We start from the raw sequence: 18186 nt of genomic DNA on the forward strand, positions 1-18186 counted from the left end.
TGGGCCGAGGGTGGCCAGTGGCAGCTGATGGAGTTGCTTCCCTCAGGTGCGTGGTGTCCAGGAGCTGGTCTTTCCTGAGCCAGCGTTGGGCCCTGGGGAGAGCTGAAGAGAAGCTAATGCATGTTCCCTTTCTTTTGAAATAGCATCCAGCACGTGTATGGCGCCCAGCATCCCCCTTTCGACCCGCTGTTACATGGCACGTAAGTGAAGCTTCAGCTCTCCCAGGGGGGTTAGGCCTGGTTCTGGGGCCTGTGGTGGCCCGAAGCTCCCTGAAACTCGTGGGGGGAAGAAAGTGGTTTTTTGTTCAGTAAACATGTGGCTGGTGTGAGACATCCCTGGCCTTGTCACACTCATTCTCTTGGGGGGAGGCAGACGTGGAAGCCACAGCCTGAAGCGGGGCCACTGTGCAGGGGACATACAGCTGGCACCCCCAGCCAGTGGGCCGGCCTGGCTCGGTCGTGAATGATGGTGGTTTGTGTCCCTCACACTCCACTGCACCCCGCCTGGCTGCCCGAGGCTCACTCTGCCCTGTGTCCGGTTCCTCCCTGTGGCGAGAGGAGGATGTGGCTCTGCTGGCCTGCCCCTGTCCCAGAAGGTATCAGACACACAATGGACTGGATGATGTCTGCAGTCATACTGTGGGGTCTTGTACCCCCATCTGTCCCCCAAAGGCCATGCTCTGTGAGCGGTCCCTCCTCCCCCAATCCCTAGCGCAGTCTCGGGAGGGTGGCCAGGACATTGGGGCGAGAGAATCTGCAGGCCCTGCCCAGTGAGGTTGGGGCAGCTGTGGGTTCCCGACGGCAGCGCTGTGCTCCCGCTCAGAGCGCATCTGTCCGAGGCAGAGATGCTCATGGCCTCTCCCTCCTGCTCTGTCCCTGGGTCCTCAGCAGCTTGGCCCAGTTTCTCTGGCTTTCTCCCCTCCAGCTCAGCTCTATTGAAGATCGCCTTTGCTTTGCAGCTTGCTCAAGGCCACGCCCAAGGCACCCACCACGCCCGTGAAGGCCAAGAGAGTCAGCACCTTCCAGGAGTTTGAGAGCAACACCAGCGACGCCTGGGACGCGGGCGAAGATGATGATGAACTTCTGGCCATGGCCGCCGAGAGCCTGAACACTGAGGTGGTGATGGAGACGGCCCACCGTGTGCTGCGGGACCACAGCCAGCGGCAGGAGCAGCACAAGCTGCGGGAGCCTCCAGGGCCCGCGCAGACGCCAGTGCCTTTGGCAGAGCCTCCTCCGGCCCCCAGCGGGGACCTTCGGCTGGTGAAGTCTGTCAGCGAGAGCCACACGTCCTGTCCTGCAGGTGGGATGGGGCTGGAGCTGATGTGCCTCCCTGCAGGAGACCCCTTCCCCTGTGGACAATGAGTGGGGCCTTCCCTGCGGCAGAGCCCTGCCCTTGAAGGCTCTAGAGTTGTCATCCCAGTGGCCTCAGGCCTCCCAGGCAGGAGAAGCAGCCGTGCCCCTGGCTGAATCCTCTCTCCTCCAAGGAGTGGAAGGGCCTGTGGCTTTTGTGGGCCGGTTGTAAGAGGGCCACAGTGAGCAGAGGGCTCAGGGACCCCTTCTCCTAACCCTGCACTGGTTGCTCTAGGGTGGCATTTCCTGCAGGGGGCAGCTCAGCTGCACATGTATGGGATGTGTCTCCGTTCGCAGCTTCTGGCTCTGCGTCCAGGGACACTCACACGTGGGCTCAGGTCTGTCGGGGGTGGTTCAGATTATAAACCCCTTGGGGCAGGAGCCTGTCTGTGTCTCATACCCCACCTGGGACTCAGCGGCTGCTCTAGAGCCTGCTCTTCCTGCTTCTGCGCTTTCTCTGTCGGGGGGTCTGGGACACAGGGCCACACAGCTGCTCCAGGAGGGATCTGGGGGTGGGGCATTGCTGTTTTCCATGCACAGTAACGGGGACCTGGTTGCCGAGGTTACTGCTGCCTTGGGGACATCGCTGTCACTTTGCCTTCCAAACTCCACCTGTCCCATCTTTGAGTGGGGCCAGAAGTGCACTCACTTAGGAGTGAGTGGGCCCTCACGTGCCTTAGTGAGGTCACCTGGCTCATCTCTGAGATTCCAGGTAATGGAATCTAGCACGTTGGTTCTGCAGCACTGGGCCTGAACTTCCCACTGGCCGCCCTTGCTGTGGGGTCCTGGGATGTGGTTGAGCAGTGGGTTCTAGGGGGAGGGAAACGAGCCTTGGGGTCATAGCCAGTCCTGGCCTCTGCTCTCTGTGGGCAGCTGAGCAAATGGGAGGGGTGGGAGGTGCTCTACTCTGTGCCCACTTTGCAGGCTTTTCTGGAAGCTTATCTGGGCCAGACTCTGCCCAGAGGCCGAGATGCCTGCTCCTTGGTGCCTGAGGGCTCCTGTGTGAAGCCTCCTGTCTGCGTTCTGGTGTAATGAGCTTACTCTGGGGAGCAGGAGCAGTGGGGTGCCGTCTCCCCGTCTGGCAGCAGCTGCTGCTCGTGGGCATTAGTACGTGTCCCGTGGGTCTGCTTCTTTTCCCATGTTGGGAGCTTACTTTCACTCCATGTTAAATTCCAGTGTGACAGTGTGACAGCTTAGTGGGCTCAGCCCTGGGGTTCAGAGCCCTGAGTGCCTCCTGCTGTTTGTCCCTTGTCGGTCTCAGTGGCTCTTCCCTGTGGCTGTCCCTGGTCCTGGGCCACTGATGTACATCCTGTCTTACCTCACCTGTGGGTCCCTGTGGGTCTGCGTGGGCACAAGCCTTTCAGCCTGTCTCAGGGTCTGGTGCCCTGGGCGAGGGCTGGGCAAGCTGGTGCTCGATGCCCCTCCTGGCTGCAGCAGGGTTTGGCTTTCTTTGCTTCCTTGGGGAGATCTGGAGGTTCAGTCGAGTGGCGGGTCCTGTGCTCTCACGGTGTCCTGGTTGCCCGCGCACTCTAGTCTTTTCCCACTGTCCTCGGTGCATTCCCGTGCTTGCCCCCCTTGTGGGTGACTGGCAGCTTTCCTCCACACTCGGGCCGGGCAGCCTCATAGGTATCCTCCTCCCAGCCCTATGCCAGCTGTCCTCAGGCTGCGCCACCCAGGCAGGTCTGACTGGGGCGTCCAGGCTGCTGCTGGCCCGAGGAGGGCGGAGTTTTCTGGTAGTCCCTGTCCGGATTTTACGTGGGGCGTGTCTGTTTGATGATGAATAACACTCCTCCAGTGGAGGGAAGGGGTGACTTTACAGGTATCAGCGAGGTTCATTTAATTGCTCCAGAAGCCACAGTCTGCAGCTTTCAGTGCAGGGAGGAAGGGACACTGTGACACGGAGCATTCACAGAGGGAAATGACTCGTGGCCTCTCTGTGGAGAATGTGGCAAGAAGGCAGGATGCCGCTCTCACCCTTGTTCTCCCTCCGCAGAGAGTGCTGGCAGCCCGGTCCCTCTGCAGAGGTCCCAGTCGCTCCCACACTCGGTGACTGTCGCCCTGAGTGGGACATCTGACCCCGGTGCCCTCAGCAGCTCAGCGTTGAGTGAGAGAGAGGCCTCCCGGCTCGACAAGTTCAGGCAGCTCCTCGCTGGCCCCAACACGGACCTCGGTAAGTGCCTGGGGTGGGGGGTGTGCAGTTGTCCTGTTTCTGAGCCAGGGCCAGTTCTGAAAGACCTCGTCCGTTACCATGTATGCTTCCTGTGTAGCTTTCCTTGTTTAGACATGGTTTGTTAATGTGCTTCCAATGCAGTTTGATTAAGTATTTTGTGTTCCTTTTTCTTAAGCCCCAGTTGCACTCATTTGGCTTCTTAGAGCTGCCCTTGGTTAGCTCGGTGAGGCTGGGCAGACGGGCATCTTGCTGTTCCTGGTGTTCATGGGGCACTGTGCTGGTGACCAACGTCATGATCCTGCTGAGCCTGAGCCTCCTGCTGGGCTTCCCAGTCCACATGGAGTGAGACTGTGAGCGCTGCAGGGGACCCATGGCCAGCTTGCCTAGGCCTCCAGGCCAGCAGGGGGTAGTGCTGTCAGCAGTGTGGTTGTCTTGGGTCTCGGTGCCTGTGTGGACCCCTGAGGCATGGGCCTGCTTCTGTCTGCTGGAATTACACCTGAGTCACATTCTTTCACTTATGTGTCTCCTCGTTGTTGAGCATCACTCTGTGATAGGCCTTTTGCTGGACACTGGAGCTTTCAGGATGGTCCCCAGGTCGCTCCTAGTTGGTGGGCAGGTGTCAGGAGTGGAGCTCTGAGGCCTGCAGTGCCCTGCTCGGCCACCAGGTGGCGCGTGAGGCCTGTGGACGGGCGGGTCTCGTAGCCTGTAAGATGCTGCTCTGGTCGGCACCATTCTCGCTGGGAGTTTTCTTTTTGGTTTTCCTTATTTTTGCACATGTGCATGTTGGGCAGGTACACTGCACAGAGGGGTGTATGGTGGGACTGAGTCCCTTCTCCCTTCCCCGGCTCCCTCCTCCTCCGTTGCTCTGTCCCAGGTGTCTTCTTCCAGACGTGCCCACGCACGTGTCATGCAAACTTCTAACGTTGACTTAATGTCACACTTACAGGAAAGGTGCAAGAATAGTACTTTACCCACTCAGCAGTTGTTTACGTTCTGCCCGTTTTCATCGTGTCTGTGGGCCCCGTGTGCACAGTTCCCTGACCCTTGGAGTCTGGGAGAGATCGTGTCCCCTTACTCCTGAAATGTCACTGCATGTTTCCTGAGGACAGGCATTTTCTCCGTGTGGTCCCAGCAACGTCAAAGTCAGGAAACGTAACAGGGACGCAGCACTGTTACTTCCTCCACAGTCCACGATCACATTCGACCACTGTCCGTATATTGTCCTTCACCTCTTCTGTTTGGTCCAGAGAACTGCAGGACTGCGCATTGTGTTCGTGGTCACGTTGCTTGCTCCGTTAACCTGGAGCAGTGCCCCGGCCTCGCCCCGTGGTCTCGATCTGATGTTCTAGAGACCGCAGGCCCTTTGGTGTGCTTGTCTTGCGTCCTCGTGGTGACATGTGGCCGGTCATTTGCGTTTTTGGCCATTAGAGCAGGGGCTGTGGTGCTAGTTGTCCAGCATTGACATCCACTCTAGTTGAGAGGTTAAGACGGTGTCTGCCGGTTCCTCCAGGGAGGAGCTGCCCCTTCCTTTGCCGGTTCAGAAGTGATTTGAGAGATGCTCCGGGGTCAGTGCATTTATGTGATGCATTTTCTTCCTCTGCAGAGTGGTTACACCTTTCCGCTCCTCGGTTTTCACATGAGCAGCGTTTCCTGTAAGGTCCTGGCAGACATGGTCGTCTGTAGTGCTTTGCTCGAGCCCATCTGTGGGCCCGTCACGACGGCCCTTCCTGGTGGGTACTCGGGTCACTCTGGACTTCCTGTTACTACAGATGACTTGAGAACTCTTCCTCAGACCTGTGATCCTGACCTGTGCTGGTGACGTCCAGAGTGTCCCTGGTGTGCGGAGAATGGCAGCTTGAGACCTGGGCGGAGTCTCAGTGCCCGCTGGGAAAGACAGGCTGGGTGTGAGGGACCAGGTGTCGTGGTTGGAGTGTGTGCGTTAGCCTCCGGCTGCTCCAGCCGCCAGTGCGCCTGTGCCTCTGGGGCGGGGCAGGGGCTGGGTCGGAGCGGTAGTGAGAGCGGAGTCTGGGGACGGCTGCCTGTGGGGAGGGCTGGCTTCACTGCCCCTCACCATGACCTCGAGCCACCTGGTGACTTCCTGCAGCCCCTCCTCCCTCTGTAGGCACAAGAGAATAGTCCAGGTGCAGAGGAGACTCCCACAGTGCTGGGAGGGGCCCCAATGCAGTACACACTCAACAAAGGCAGTTATTTTTCTTACTTTCACTTGTATCGGCCTGTTTATTCTCTAACCTGATTTTGTAGTGAGGACACGTGGTCATGTGATTGTGGGCACGTCAGGTGGTTTACGGACACTTTCTTAGGTGAGCTTGGCGATTTCTGATGGTGGAGGCTAGAGGAGAGTTGATGGAAGCAAGGTTGCCTGACAGGAGTCTCCGTCTGGGCCGGTTCAGAGCTCGAATCTCCTTGTCGTGGGCTTTGTCATTGGGGTAACTGTTGGAAATCAAGATTATCCCTAAAAATAAAGCTTTTAGACACTTGGGAGAATGTGAGTGTGAATGGGTAGGTTGAAAGGCAACATCTAAACATCAATTCTCTGTTAGGTTGGTGGGATTATGGGTTTTTCTTTCTTCAGAAATCTATTAACCATCAAGCCTAACAACAAGAAGCTAAACCCAAAGCTTTTAAGTTAAAGTTACTGGATTTGTATTTACGGGCAAGAGGAAACCCAGGTGGCACACTGCCTGCCTTTATATAGCACATGAGGTAGACGATGGTGGAAGTGATATCTTCACATCACATGAGAGACAGTGGCTGATGTTTGCCAATGTGGAGAACAGGTCTCTGAGGATAGAAGAGCCCACAGAAATGGTTCCCCCGCCAAGCGCCCTTCTGTCCAGCAGGGCCTGGTCTGTGGGAGCCTGTGGTCCATGTGAGCCCTGGATGAAAGTAGCAAATGCAGGTGCAGCTCATCCTGCTCTTAGCAGATGAGATTTACTCATCAAAGGCCACTGCTCGAAGCCCAGGGACGTGGCACTCAGAGGCCTTCTTTGTTAGCACGGGCCTGTGTGAGCAGGAGCGACCTGGCAGTATGCAAACAGGGTGTCCTGAGGCCAGGGAGTGGGGCCTGGAGGTCACACGGTGTGAGACATGCAGCCCTGGCCCTTCACACCTGCGGACAGAAGGAGCTTGCCAGGACAGAGCATCAGGACATGGGGCTCCTGCCTGCACTGTGTGGCCGTCACCAGCTTCCTTTTTTGGGGTGGTGTTTTCACTATTAGATATTTGAACTATGTGTAGTATCATGCAGCTTAAAAACACAAATTAAATATTATTTGGTGGAAGTTAAGTATTTCATTTAATATCTTCAGTTGAGTTAATCTTCAGTTTATTAGGAAACCTTTCCAAGTTCTTCCAGGTAACTTGTTTCTGTGGAATCATGATTTTCTGTGTATAACCTTTTTTTTTAAATACATTTTTATTGATTTCAGAGAGAGAGGAAGAGAGATTGGGATAGAAACATCAATAAGAGAGAAACATCAACATCGATGGGCTGCCTCCTGCACGCCCCCTACTGGGGATCGAGCCCACAACCTGGGCATGTGCCCTGACTGGGAATCGAGCTGGTGACTTCCTGGTGCACAGGATGAAGCTCAACTACTGAGCCGCACCAGCTGGACTTAAAGCAGTTGTTAAAAAACTGTTTGCACGTCTGCTATATTGGTTTAAAGGAGCGGCGTCAAAGACCAGTCAGTCATGTGTTGGTCTCCGTAAGGCACCTTCCGTAGATGAGGAGAGTGCCTGCCGACCCAGCAGCTGTGAGCCTGGTGGCTCTTCTCTCTGAGTGTGGGAGTGGAGATGAGGAGTGGGGGTGTGTTTAAGGGTCCCGGGAGTGAGCTGCTCCTTGCTCTCGCAGCACTTGTCCCTGTCACTTAGCTCCTGTCACCCTCCGCCTCTCATGGACTATTAGAGCTGGCCCGTCAGGCCACTCCGTGGTGAGCTCCTCGCAGGTTGTGGCTGTGCCCCTTATCCTCATGGCAGTGACGGGCGACTGGCACACTCCACTCTCAGGAGATGCTGGCAGAGCTAAGACCAGTAGCCATCAGTCCCAGCCCATGTCTCTTTAGTGGTTATTGACATCTCTGGTTCTCTAGCTGACTTGGGTGAGATGGCCGGTCACCTCACTGCCAGGAGCTGGTTGTGGGTGTGGACCCTTGAGCCCTTGCTGAGGACTGGTGTTGAGCATAGGTATGAGGTCCAGGTGCCCTTCACGCTGAGTTCTTCCCAGGGGCTGTGCTCTTTACGTTCCAGTTTGTGATGGGGAAGGAGAAGCACAGCTCCCTGGTGGGTGTGATAACACTGGTCTTTGTCACCTCTGGCTGCCAGGACAGAACACCAGACTACAACAGATGTGTTTCTTGCAGCCTGGATGCTCCAGTGGGCATGGTACCTCGTTAGGGCACACGGCTTGGTCCATGGATGGGGTCTTCTCACTGTGTCCACACATAGTGGGAGGGGCGAAGGAGCTCCTGGGGGCACCTTTTTTAAGGAACCAAAGGCGGAGGCCCTGCCCAGGGTTGGAAGCAGCAGGTAGCTGCAGTCCCAGACCTCTCGTCTCGCTGGCTTGCTGTGTCGCAGGCTGCTTTGCTCACCTTACTGCGTTAGGAGAAATGCACTGTCAGAAATTTCATAAAGGATTGAGTCATACTTGGTTAAAAAAAGAAAACTGAAAGACATTTCTAAGGAATAGAAACGCAGGGCAGGGGAGATGAAAAGTAATTCTGTCTGGATTACACCTGATACAACAGAGGCAGGAAGCTCTGTAAGTCAGAGGGGACTTGAAGTCAGCTACCGAGATACAGGGAACACTGGGCTTGGCAGGGCGTGGGGGTAATCGCCTTCGTCCTGAGTTTGTTGGGAGGAGTGGAATGTTGCCAGTGAGACTTTGGCTTCGGTTTTCAGCCAACTCCTGTGATATTAATATCGAGTGAAAGCTTTCTGGAGAAATCTTAGACTGTGTTTAAATTGGTCCTAGAGGGAGAAAGTTAAAGTTTGCTTCGAAGGCTTAAAAAGTGAATGTTGTTTTTCTTACCGTAAGATGGTCTAAAAAAAATGAGGTAAGGATACCTTTTTAAACCCATTTTTACCCAAGGTGTAGTGTAATCCACATACTGTTTTCGGTTCTAGAAGCGAGAATAGCTGTGTGATAGCAAAGTAAGAAGCCATAGTCGCCAGCCACCCTGCCACCGTGAGTCTTAGCATCTTGAGGGACAGTGAGGAACACAGGAGTGTGGGCGCTGGGTCACACAGGGCCAGCACCATGCCTTGCCATTGACTAGCAGAGTGACCTTGGGCTGTTTTAACTGTTCTCAGCTCCAGTTTCTTCACATGTGATGTAGTGTGAGGATGCCTGCCTCCATGTCGTTTGGAAGTGAGAGGTCATCTTGGCGTGCACCCTGCCCACTGTGGGTTGGCCCTGGTGCTGGCTCTGCATTATCATCACTGTCTTTTCCGTACAGAACCTCCCCCATTTTTTTCATAGAGGCAGTGAGGATATAGGTGTGATTGGTTTCCCATTTTCTTCTAGTTATTATTACATCACAAACCTTTCCCTGTTGCTAGTCTTCATAACCATCACTTTTAATGGCTGTATAATGTTTTCAGAATGATATTTACTTAAAATTGTTATTAAAATTCTATGTCTAAGCCAACATTTAATTTATGTGTTTAATCAAAATCTAGACATACTAGAATTCAAAAAACTTAATAATGTTCCCTGATGTTCGGGAGGAAGGGGGGTGGAATACACAAGGGCCTGGCATTGGAAGTTTGGGAGCTGGTAATACTCACTTTCACTCTTGGTTTACCCATTTTTGTTTTTAAATTGAAAAAGCTACATTATGCAATATTTAAACATTCACATGGCCCCTGAGGGCTCACATATGACACACATCTCCAGCAGCCCCTCCCATCTCCCACCTCCTTTGAGAAGGGCTCTGTGTGTATTTAGGTGACTGCAGGGGGGTGTGTGTGTCACTCCTCCCTTTTAAAAATGCATGTGGAGCCTGTGAGTTGCACATGCCCTTTTCTCCCACTTCATGGCATACGTAACGGAGAGCAGGGAACAGGTGATACTTAGCACAAATGCAGTGTCCAGATGGCAGAAAAATCATCCAGTTTTCAGGTAAAAATAAATATTAAGTTGAGATGAAATTCACATAACAAAATTAAGCATTTTTTTTTTTTCTTTAAATATATTTTATTGATTTCAGAGAGAGGAAAGGAGAGGGAGAGAAAGAGATGGAAACATCAATGATGAGAGAGTCATTGATTGAGCCCGCAACCTGGGCATGTGCCCCGACCGGGAATCGAACCCTGATCGCCTCGATCCTAGGTCGACACTCAACTGCTGAGCCACCCCCGGCTGGGCCATACTTAAGCATCTTAAAGTATATACTTCAGCAGAGTTTAGTCATAGTCATAGTATAGTTTAGTACAGTCATAGTGTTGTGCAACCACCTAAAATATCCCTAATGCAAATAGAACTAAGATGTGACCCAGCAATTTCACTTCTGGGTATTTATACAAAGAAAATGGAAACACTAACTGAAAAGGGATCTGCACCCATGTTCGTCAGAGCATCGTTTACAGTAACCAAGGCATGGAATCAATGCAGTGACCATCAGTGGGTGGGTGGAGAAGGAAAATGCACACGTGTGCATGCACGCACATGCAAATGTGCACACACATTACTCAGCCATAGAAAACGAGGACATCCTGCCATTTGTGACAGTGTGGATGGACCTTGAGGGCATTGTGTTAAGTGTAATAAGCCAGACAGAGAAAGACAAGCACCATAGGATCTCACTTAAATGTGAAATCTAGAACAAAACCCAAACCCAAACTGAACAGCCAGTCTCGTGGACGCAGAGAGCAGAGAGGTGGAGGCCAGAAGAGGGGCTCAGGGGTGAGGAAGTGGGTGAAGGGGTCAGAAGGTAGCTTTCGTTAAGATAAGTAAGTCCTGGGGGTGCGAGTTTCCGCATGGGGTCTGTAGTTTGTAATACCACATTGCATGTCTGAAAGTCACTGAGAGTCCATCTTCAAAGCCCTCGCCACGAGGAAAACTGTAACTGTGGGATGGATGTTCACAGCTCATTGTGGGGTCATTTCCCAGCACACACACCGACCCGTCATGCTGTGCACCTGGGACTGATACGTGTGTGTCAGCTACACCTCAGTAAAGATGCTCTTCATGCAAAAGAATTGTCAGAGCTTTAGTCACCAGGAGCAGCTATGTTTTGTGTAACAGCAGTTACATAATTGGGGATTTTTATTCCTGTAATCACGTGAAGATAGGTCTTCCCTCGACCCTATGGGCTGCCCGTCTCCAGCTGTGCCCTGCGATTAGACGCTTTTCAGGTAGGATTAAGTTACCTCCTGGGCAGTGTGGGGCATCAAGTCTGTGACTCCTGCCCACACGTGAGTCTGCGGGCAGCTGAGATGCTCAGGCCCACCCTTGGCGTCAGGGCATAGAAGAGGCTCAGGTTAGTGTGTGCGGACCCTTCTCCAGAGAAGTCAGCCCTGGGGATGAGTGGTTCTGCAGGAAGAGCTTCTTGCAGTGCTGCGAGAACCCTTCCTGTGTGTTGTCCTCTCTGCAAGCACTGATGCCCAGGACACTTGTGAGGTGGGAAAGGAAGAGCCCGCTGAACCAGACAGGTGTGGGACACGCTGCCCCGCTGCCCGGCGCCACTCACCTCTCCCGACCCTTTGAGCACCGGGGCTGCAGTTCAAGTGTGACCTGTCCGTCTTTTCTTCAAGGCTCACACCCTCTGCCCGTGTATTTGCCAGGTCGGTGCTGTTTGTGTGAGACCTGGCGTAGCGAGTGTGCTGTGTGTGATGAGGGCCGTGTGCCAGCCAGGTGCTGCTCGGTGGTGTGTTCCAGGTGACTGGTCACGCCCTCATTTGCTGCTCACAGCCTCATGTCCACTCCTGTAGCCGCCCCCCTGGGACTCCTTGGTCGTCCTGTTGGGGGGAGGGTTGTGCTAAGGAGGGAGGCTTTATCCCCAATCCGCCACCAAGGGTTGGGGCTGTGCTGCTGGAGCCCCCAGGTGGTGCCACCTGCCACCAGCCTTGTGACTTTTGGCCTCAGGGGAGCATGGCCATGCAAGGCTGTGTGTCAGGGTCTGGTCACTCGGCTGTGACTCAGGACATGACTCATTACTGAGCACCCTGGGCACAGGGCAGCCAGCGGGCCTCATGGCCCCAGGGATGGTGGACAATGACATCCTGATATTTGATGAGCTTGCTTGGGCCAGGCACAGGCCCTGGGTGGTGACTGAGGCCACTGTGGAGAGGCCTCTGTGCCTGTTGCTGGGCTGGCCAGGAGGGGCTGCTGGGATGCATGGTGAGGCGACGTCAGGCACAGACTCCACGGTCGCGCAGCACGGGGCTGCAGGTGAGAGAGGGTGGACCCAAATGCCTGTCTACTTGCCCATCAGATGTTGGGTAGATGCTCGCCAGGCACCAGGCCCCTTGGCTGCAGCTGATGTGTGCTTGACCTGTGCTGATTAGGGCGTTGGTGGGGTCTTGTCCATGGGTGTGGAGGGCTGGGAAGGCAGAGCATCGGGGAGGGTGTGTGGAGCGGGGCCCGAGCGGGGCCCGAGCCGGGAGCGTGCAGCAGCGACCACACGGCCGCACCAAGGCCGAGTGCCGAGGGCCGTGCGCAGCGGCCCGGGAAGCTGCTCTGAGAGCCTGTGGCGGTGACGTCACCCTCTCAGGGTCCCCTGCCAGTAGAAGTCGAGCCAGCACGTGGAACCAGGTGTGTCCGAGGGGGGTCTTCCTTTGCCACACTGCAGGGGGTAGTTCTCTGAAGAGTGGTGGCCAAGCAGTGGCCAGAGAAGCCGGAGTGAGGGGCAGGGGCAGATCAGGGGAGGCCTGCGTGGCAGCCGGAGGATGGCTTTGAGGCAGCCGTGGTGCCGTGGAAAAGCACGGCCACGGAGAGGAGGTTCAAGTCCTGCCTCTGCCACTTCCGCCCCTTCATCACGGAATCGTCCTGGTCTCTGTTTCCCCATCGGTCCAGCGAGGGGATGGTGCAGGTAGCAGCCCAGGTCTGGAAGTCCTGACCCCCGACTTTGTGCTGTGGGTCGGTGGGAGCCGGGAGTGATCAGAACTGTGCACGGGGTGGGGCGGGGGTTGCCCTGGCTTCTGTGCCTGCGTGATGACGCGCCGTGGGGCTGCAGGTGGCAGAGGGGGGTGCGGCTGAAAGTCGGCCGCCGCTGTGGGCTGTGCTGGGAGCGGTGCTGCGTGGAGCTCCCCTCGCCCTCCTCCTGCCTGCGCTGCGGGCTCCAGGGCTTTCTTCTCTGCACGCCCTGCGCTCACAGCGGGCTCAGGTGTAATGAGGCTGTTGGAGCCCGCTGGCGGTGGGGGACAGTGGGGGACATTCATCAGTCCTGAGGATCACAGTGGCTCCAGGAGGCTGGCCTTGGCGGTCTGCAGGCTCTGCAGCTCACGTGGTCTCTGGTGGATGCACGGCCTCGGCTCCTCCTCAACCACGCCTCCGCCCTGCGGGGGGTGCAGCCCTTCTGAGAGTCCCAGGCCCCTGCCCCTCTGGGTGCTCTGTGTCCCACCTGCCCTTCCTGTCGCTCCTGGGCCATGTGGATGGGCTGTCAGGGCCGTGGGCAGGTGGGGAGTTGGAGGGGCAGCAGGTAGCCCTGCCTTGGGGACCGGCCCTGCGCTGTTGGTGCGGTTGCTGCCTGTGGGGCGGAGTTTGCCTGAGCGAGTTTGTCCGTGCGGGCTTGAGCTTCCCTGCTCCCACGTGTTCCTTTCTGCCGTTCTTGGCCCTCAGCACTTTGCACTTATTAACGTTAAGATGTTATTATTAAATGTTAAAGTGTAAAGCCTGTTGCCCAGTCACTTTCTGGCCCTTAGTGCTCAGCCTTAACTCACAGCTGTTGTCAGTGAGGTGTCAGACTTGCTTTGCCCAGTGTGGCTGCTTTTTCTTGAGAGAAAGAGAAATCTTAATTTCATTTTGACTTTTTATTGTCTCCATTTCCCTTTTATTAACAGTAACAATTATTTCTGGTGATTCCATCCAGTTACAATACACTGTGAGCTCCTAGCAGGCCAGGCCCGGGAGTCCAGAGGCTCTTCTTCCGCAGGGAGATGGGCCAGTTGAAGGCAGTTACAGTGCAGCGGGGGCAGGATTAGGGCTCCTGAGTGGACCGGCGATGTTCTGTGTGAGCGCAGGTGAACAAGCGTGAGTCCCGCCTGGGCCCCCGACAGGGCAGGCATCCCGCGGAGGAGATCTGACGACTCGGGAAGTGAGCCTTGGGGATGGAGGCCTGGGTAGACTTCTGAGTCTCCCTGGGGGGCAGGTGGTGAGGCTGGAGGCGGGAAAGGGCCCCCAAGGAGCCGGTGGGGTCAGGAGGCTGGTGCTGGCTCACTTCCTGGAGCATCTGCGTGTTCAGACGTGCACAGTTGTTTCTCCGAGGGCTCTCCTGAGGAGCCCAGCCTTCCCGTGTGGAATACCAGATTTGTTCCTCTGTGACGTTCCCGAGTGTAACTTAAAGTTACACGTGTTAGCGTTTGAAGCTCAGCACTGAGTCATACGAGAAGAGTAACAGCATCGTGTTTCCACGGCTCATGTGTGCCAGGCTGCTGCCCAGTGCTTCCTGCCCATCTCCAGTCCGCTCACAGCCGCCCCGCAGTAGATGCTGCTACCATCTGGTTCTGCAGATGACAAAGGACGCTCAGAGGGTGGAGACCCATGTCCGAGGTGTCAGGGAGGAGGTGGCAGAGCCTCGGCTCAGACAGAGGTGTCAGAGGCCACCAGGCGTGGCCCTACTTGCTGGCTATTCAACCCCCCACGCCCTGGTCAGGAAGACCCTGGGTCCACCTCTGTCCTGGCTGCCCAGGGCGTTAAAGGAGCTTCTCTTCATGTCCCTTGGGAGGGCTGTGTGTGTGTGTGTGTGTGTGTGTGTGTGTTCCTTTTATACAGACTCGGGATCAGGCGTTCACGTCCCTGCGCCCCGAGTTGTAGCTCTTTTGAGGCTCCTGGCCCAGGCTTGGTATTAATGGAGCAGCACTGTTTGTCACCTGTGTTCTGTAGTCTTACGCAGCCCCGGGCCCCTGATGTCCTGTGAGTGTGACAGCTTCATCCACTTGGTCACCCTCCGCCCCTGGATTGCCCTCTGCCCTTGGTCTTGTCCCCGTGGGTGGTGTGGACTGAGGGCCCGTGCAGATGGCCTGGTGCGCCTGGCCTGCAGTCCCGTTTCCCATGCTTGCGGTGCTCAGGGTCTCTGCTCCCACCTGGGACCCGTCCTGGGCCGCGGGTACCCTCTCTTGGTGTAGCCATTTGTTAGCCTTGCGCTGTGTCCGAGTCACTGATGCTGTTGGCCTCTCACTGACTCGCTCACTCATCTGGGCATGGCTCTTCAGTGTTTGCCTGGCACTGGGCGTGGAGGGCACACGATCTCTGTGAGTCGCGCTCCCTGGTGTGCGGAGAGCCTGGGCAAGCGGAGTCCACGGCGAGGTTTATGCACGGGGACCTCGGGGAGGGGTGGGGGGTGGGGAGAGGCATTGCATGCCCAGGGAACTGGTGCACAGGCACAGAGCCCGTGGGGTGCATATGTATGTGCGCCTGTGCCCAGGTGTGTGCGTGTGCACACCTGTGAGAGATGGAGCCTGCTGGTGGGTCTGGGCAGCGAGTGGGTGGACTTGCTGAGGGTTGTGCCTTTGTCCTGCTCACAGCCACAGGTTCCTCCCTCACCTTAGGGAGGAGTCTCAGCTCTGCACAGGCCCTCCCTCCCTCTCCAGTCCTGCCTGCTGCGCTCCCTGCTCTGGGGCACTGCTGCTCTGCCACTGCGAGAGTGTGTCCCTGCCCCGTGCCTGTCACTCGCCCTCTGGTGGCCACACCACCTCTTCCATGCTACTTCCATCCTGTCTGAATCCTCCGCCTGGTTCCACACACGGTTGGGAGGTGTCTCAGGAGGGATTGGCTCAGGCCTCGCCCATGGCCTCATCTTGTCATTTTTGGTGAACTGAAGGATCATTTTTCTCATACCTGTCTGATTTCAGCTTTCCAAAAACTCCCTCTGGCTCTACTGGGGAGGCAGGAAGACTTTGGAGGGGTTTTGTACTCCAGGGAAGTTTGGTGGCATTGGGGGGTGCGCAGGAGATGGCAAGAGTGCTGGGCTCATTTGGGGTGCATTCTGAGTCCCCGAAGGTGGACCTGCTGGTGGCTGGAGGTGACGTGAAGGAAGGGCTGTGAGAGGGGGCCCTTAGGGTTGGGGCTGGTGTTGGGAATGGGGACAATTCACCGAGATGGGGCAGTGTGGGGAGACCCCTGGGGAGGGAGCCAATGGGAAGGGGAGGCCTAGGGGAGACCCACAAGGGAGGCACAGTGCCTCTTTCTCCTTGTGCTAACCTCCTTGGGGAGCATATTTCTATTGCCTCAAGTTTGCCCTAAAATAAGGCATCTGAGTGGGTAGCAGGCCTCATGAAGATTTGCAGTCTCAGAAGGGGTTAGCATAATAGCTGTGTAAACAATTTAAAATCGACTGCTAAATATCCATGATCCAAATAAATTCCCTTTGCACGAGGAATTTCTCACTGGTGCCTTTTCTCCCTGGGGTCTGCTCTCTGGTCCTGGCCCACTCATGGTGGGTGCAGAGCCTCGCCCTCTGGGAGCCCAGCCTCTCAGTTAATTGCTCAGAGTAGCTTCCCCCTGCCCCCAGCATAGCACAGGAGGATCAGGGGGCCTGCCTTCCCATCGCCCCTCGCCTCTCGCCCACGAGGCGCTGGGAGCAGAGCAGAGATGCAGGAGAGCTTGCCGTCTCCGTCGCTGTGGATTCTGTAACACCTCCTCCTTGCCAGAAGAGATCATGACGAGTTGTTTTAAATAAAAATTGTCCTCACATAAGAGATACATGATATGAAAAGTCACTTTTAAAACAGAAGCGGGTCTAGGCTGAGAGACCCTCAGCGTGAGTCTCGTGCCCTCCCCTACGAGTAAACACTGTCCTGCACGCGGGCATGCAATGACCGTGTGGTGTCCGCCTTTGGGCTCTACCACGATTTGGCCCCCTGCCGCGTTTTTCCAAGTTTCCCCCACTCACCACTGCCTTAAATACCTGGTGCTCACGCCTCTGCTCTCATTTCTGGTTATTTTCTGGGGGTAATTACTAGATGTGAAGTGATGGCTTCAAAGGCTCCATCAAACTGTCTTTTCCCCACGTATCGGGGACCACCTGCATTTCTGCTGTTGGTGTTCTCTGCCCGTTTGCCTGGGACGGTGTTTGTACGTGTGAGCGGGTCAGATGTTAACATTCGCCCTTTGTTGTGCAGGAGGGCGGGTGGGGGGGCAGGTGGGGCGTCTGGCGCACCTGGGTGGGAGACCCTCCGAGAGCAAGCGTGTTCTCCCAGGATTCCTGATCCCCACAGTCAGAGCCTTCGTGCCTTTTTACACCCGAGAAAATGGGGTTCAGAGTGTACTAGCCGAGGGTCACACAGCCACGAAGGGGTAGGTAGGGTTTGACCCCACTGGGCATTCTGGCTCCGCCTCAGTGTGAATCCCCGTCAGAGAACTGTGACGCCGAGTCCCTGAAGCCCCAGGGGTGTGCACGTTTCCTGTTCCTCCTCTTTTAGTTTCTCCACCTTCCCCTGCGTGCTGGGGGAGCAGCAGTAACGTGGTTTAATGTTTTACTGCTTTGTTCTGTCTTGTCGTACAGTCTGTGTTTTTGCAGAGGGTTCCAGGGTCCATGGCCTTGCTCTTAAAGAGACAGTTGAGGTTACACCTGTCAGTGCCCGGCTGGTTCCTGTCGCCTGTCAGCCTCCCTGTGAGAGGGGAGGACCCGAGCCCTGGCTCCCGGCTCTGCCAGTGCTGCTGTGTGACCTTCATAGATTTCCTCATCTGGCCCCGTCCTGGAGTGACCTTCGTAGGTTTCCCCATCTGGTCCCGGCCTGGAGTGACCTTCGTAGGTTTCCCCATCTGGTCCCGGCCTGGAGTGACCTTCGTAGGTTTCCCCATCTGGTCCCGGCCTGGAGTGACCTTCGTAGGTTTCCCCATCTGGTCCCGGCCTGGAGTGACCTTCGTAGGTTTCCCCATCTGGCCCTGTCCTGGAGTGACCTTCGTAGGTTTCCTCATCTGGTCCCGTCCTGCAGTGACCTTCGTAGGTTTCCTCATCTGGTCCCGTCCTGCAGTGACCTTCGTAGGTTTCCTCATCTGGTCCCGTCCTGCAGTGACCTTCGTAGGTTTCCCCATCTGGTCCCGGCCTGGAGTGACCTTCGTAGGTTTCCCCATCTGGTCCCGTCCTGGAGTGACCTTTGTAGGTTTCCCCATCTGGTCCCGTCCTGGAGTGACCTTTGTAGGTTTCCCTATCTGGTCCCGTCCTGCAGTGACCCTCGTAGGTTTCCTCATCTGGTTCTGTTCTGGAGTGACCTTTGTAGGTTTCCCTATCTGGTCCCGTCCTGCAGTGACCCTCGTAGGTTTCCTCATCTGGTTCTGTTCTGGAGTGACCTTTGTAGGTTTCCCTATCTGGTCCCGTCCTGCAGTGACCCTCGTAGGTTTCCTCATCTGGTCCCGTCCTGGAGTGACCTTTGTAGGTTTCCCTATCTGGTCCCATCCTGCAGTGACCATCGTAGGTTTCCTCATCTGGTCCCGTCCTGCAGTGACCTTCATAGGTTTCCTTGTCCAGGTCCCGTCCTGCTCGC

General features: G+C 55.9%; 1 protein-coding gene across 1 annotated transcript in view; it reads left to right on the top strand.

Moving 5' to 3' along the window:
- Positions 1-18186, top strand: part of TBC1D22A (TBC1 domain family member 22A) — a 147576-nt gene that overhangs the window by 19727 nt on the left and 109663 nt on the right. Inside the window, exons 2-4 of the mRNA XM_087814029.1 lie at positions 144-200; positions 959-1299; positions 3343-3519. Of these exons, the coding sequence (XP_087670155.1) occupies positions 144-200; positions 959-1299; positions 3343-3519 (575 nt within the window). The remainder of the gene's footprint in view (positions 1-143; positions 201-958; positions 1300-3342; positions 3520-18186) is intronic.

This window comes from Miniopterus natalensis, chromosome 2, assembly GCF_054644295.1.
Source record: "Miniopterus natalensis isolate mMinNat1 chromosome 2, mMinNat1.hap1, whole genome shotgun sequence".
Taxonomy (NCBI): domain Eukaryota; kingdom Metazoa; phylum Chordata; class Mammalia; order Chiroptera; family Miniopteridae; genus Miniopterus; species Miniopterus natalensis.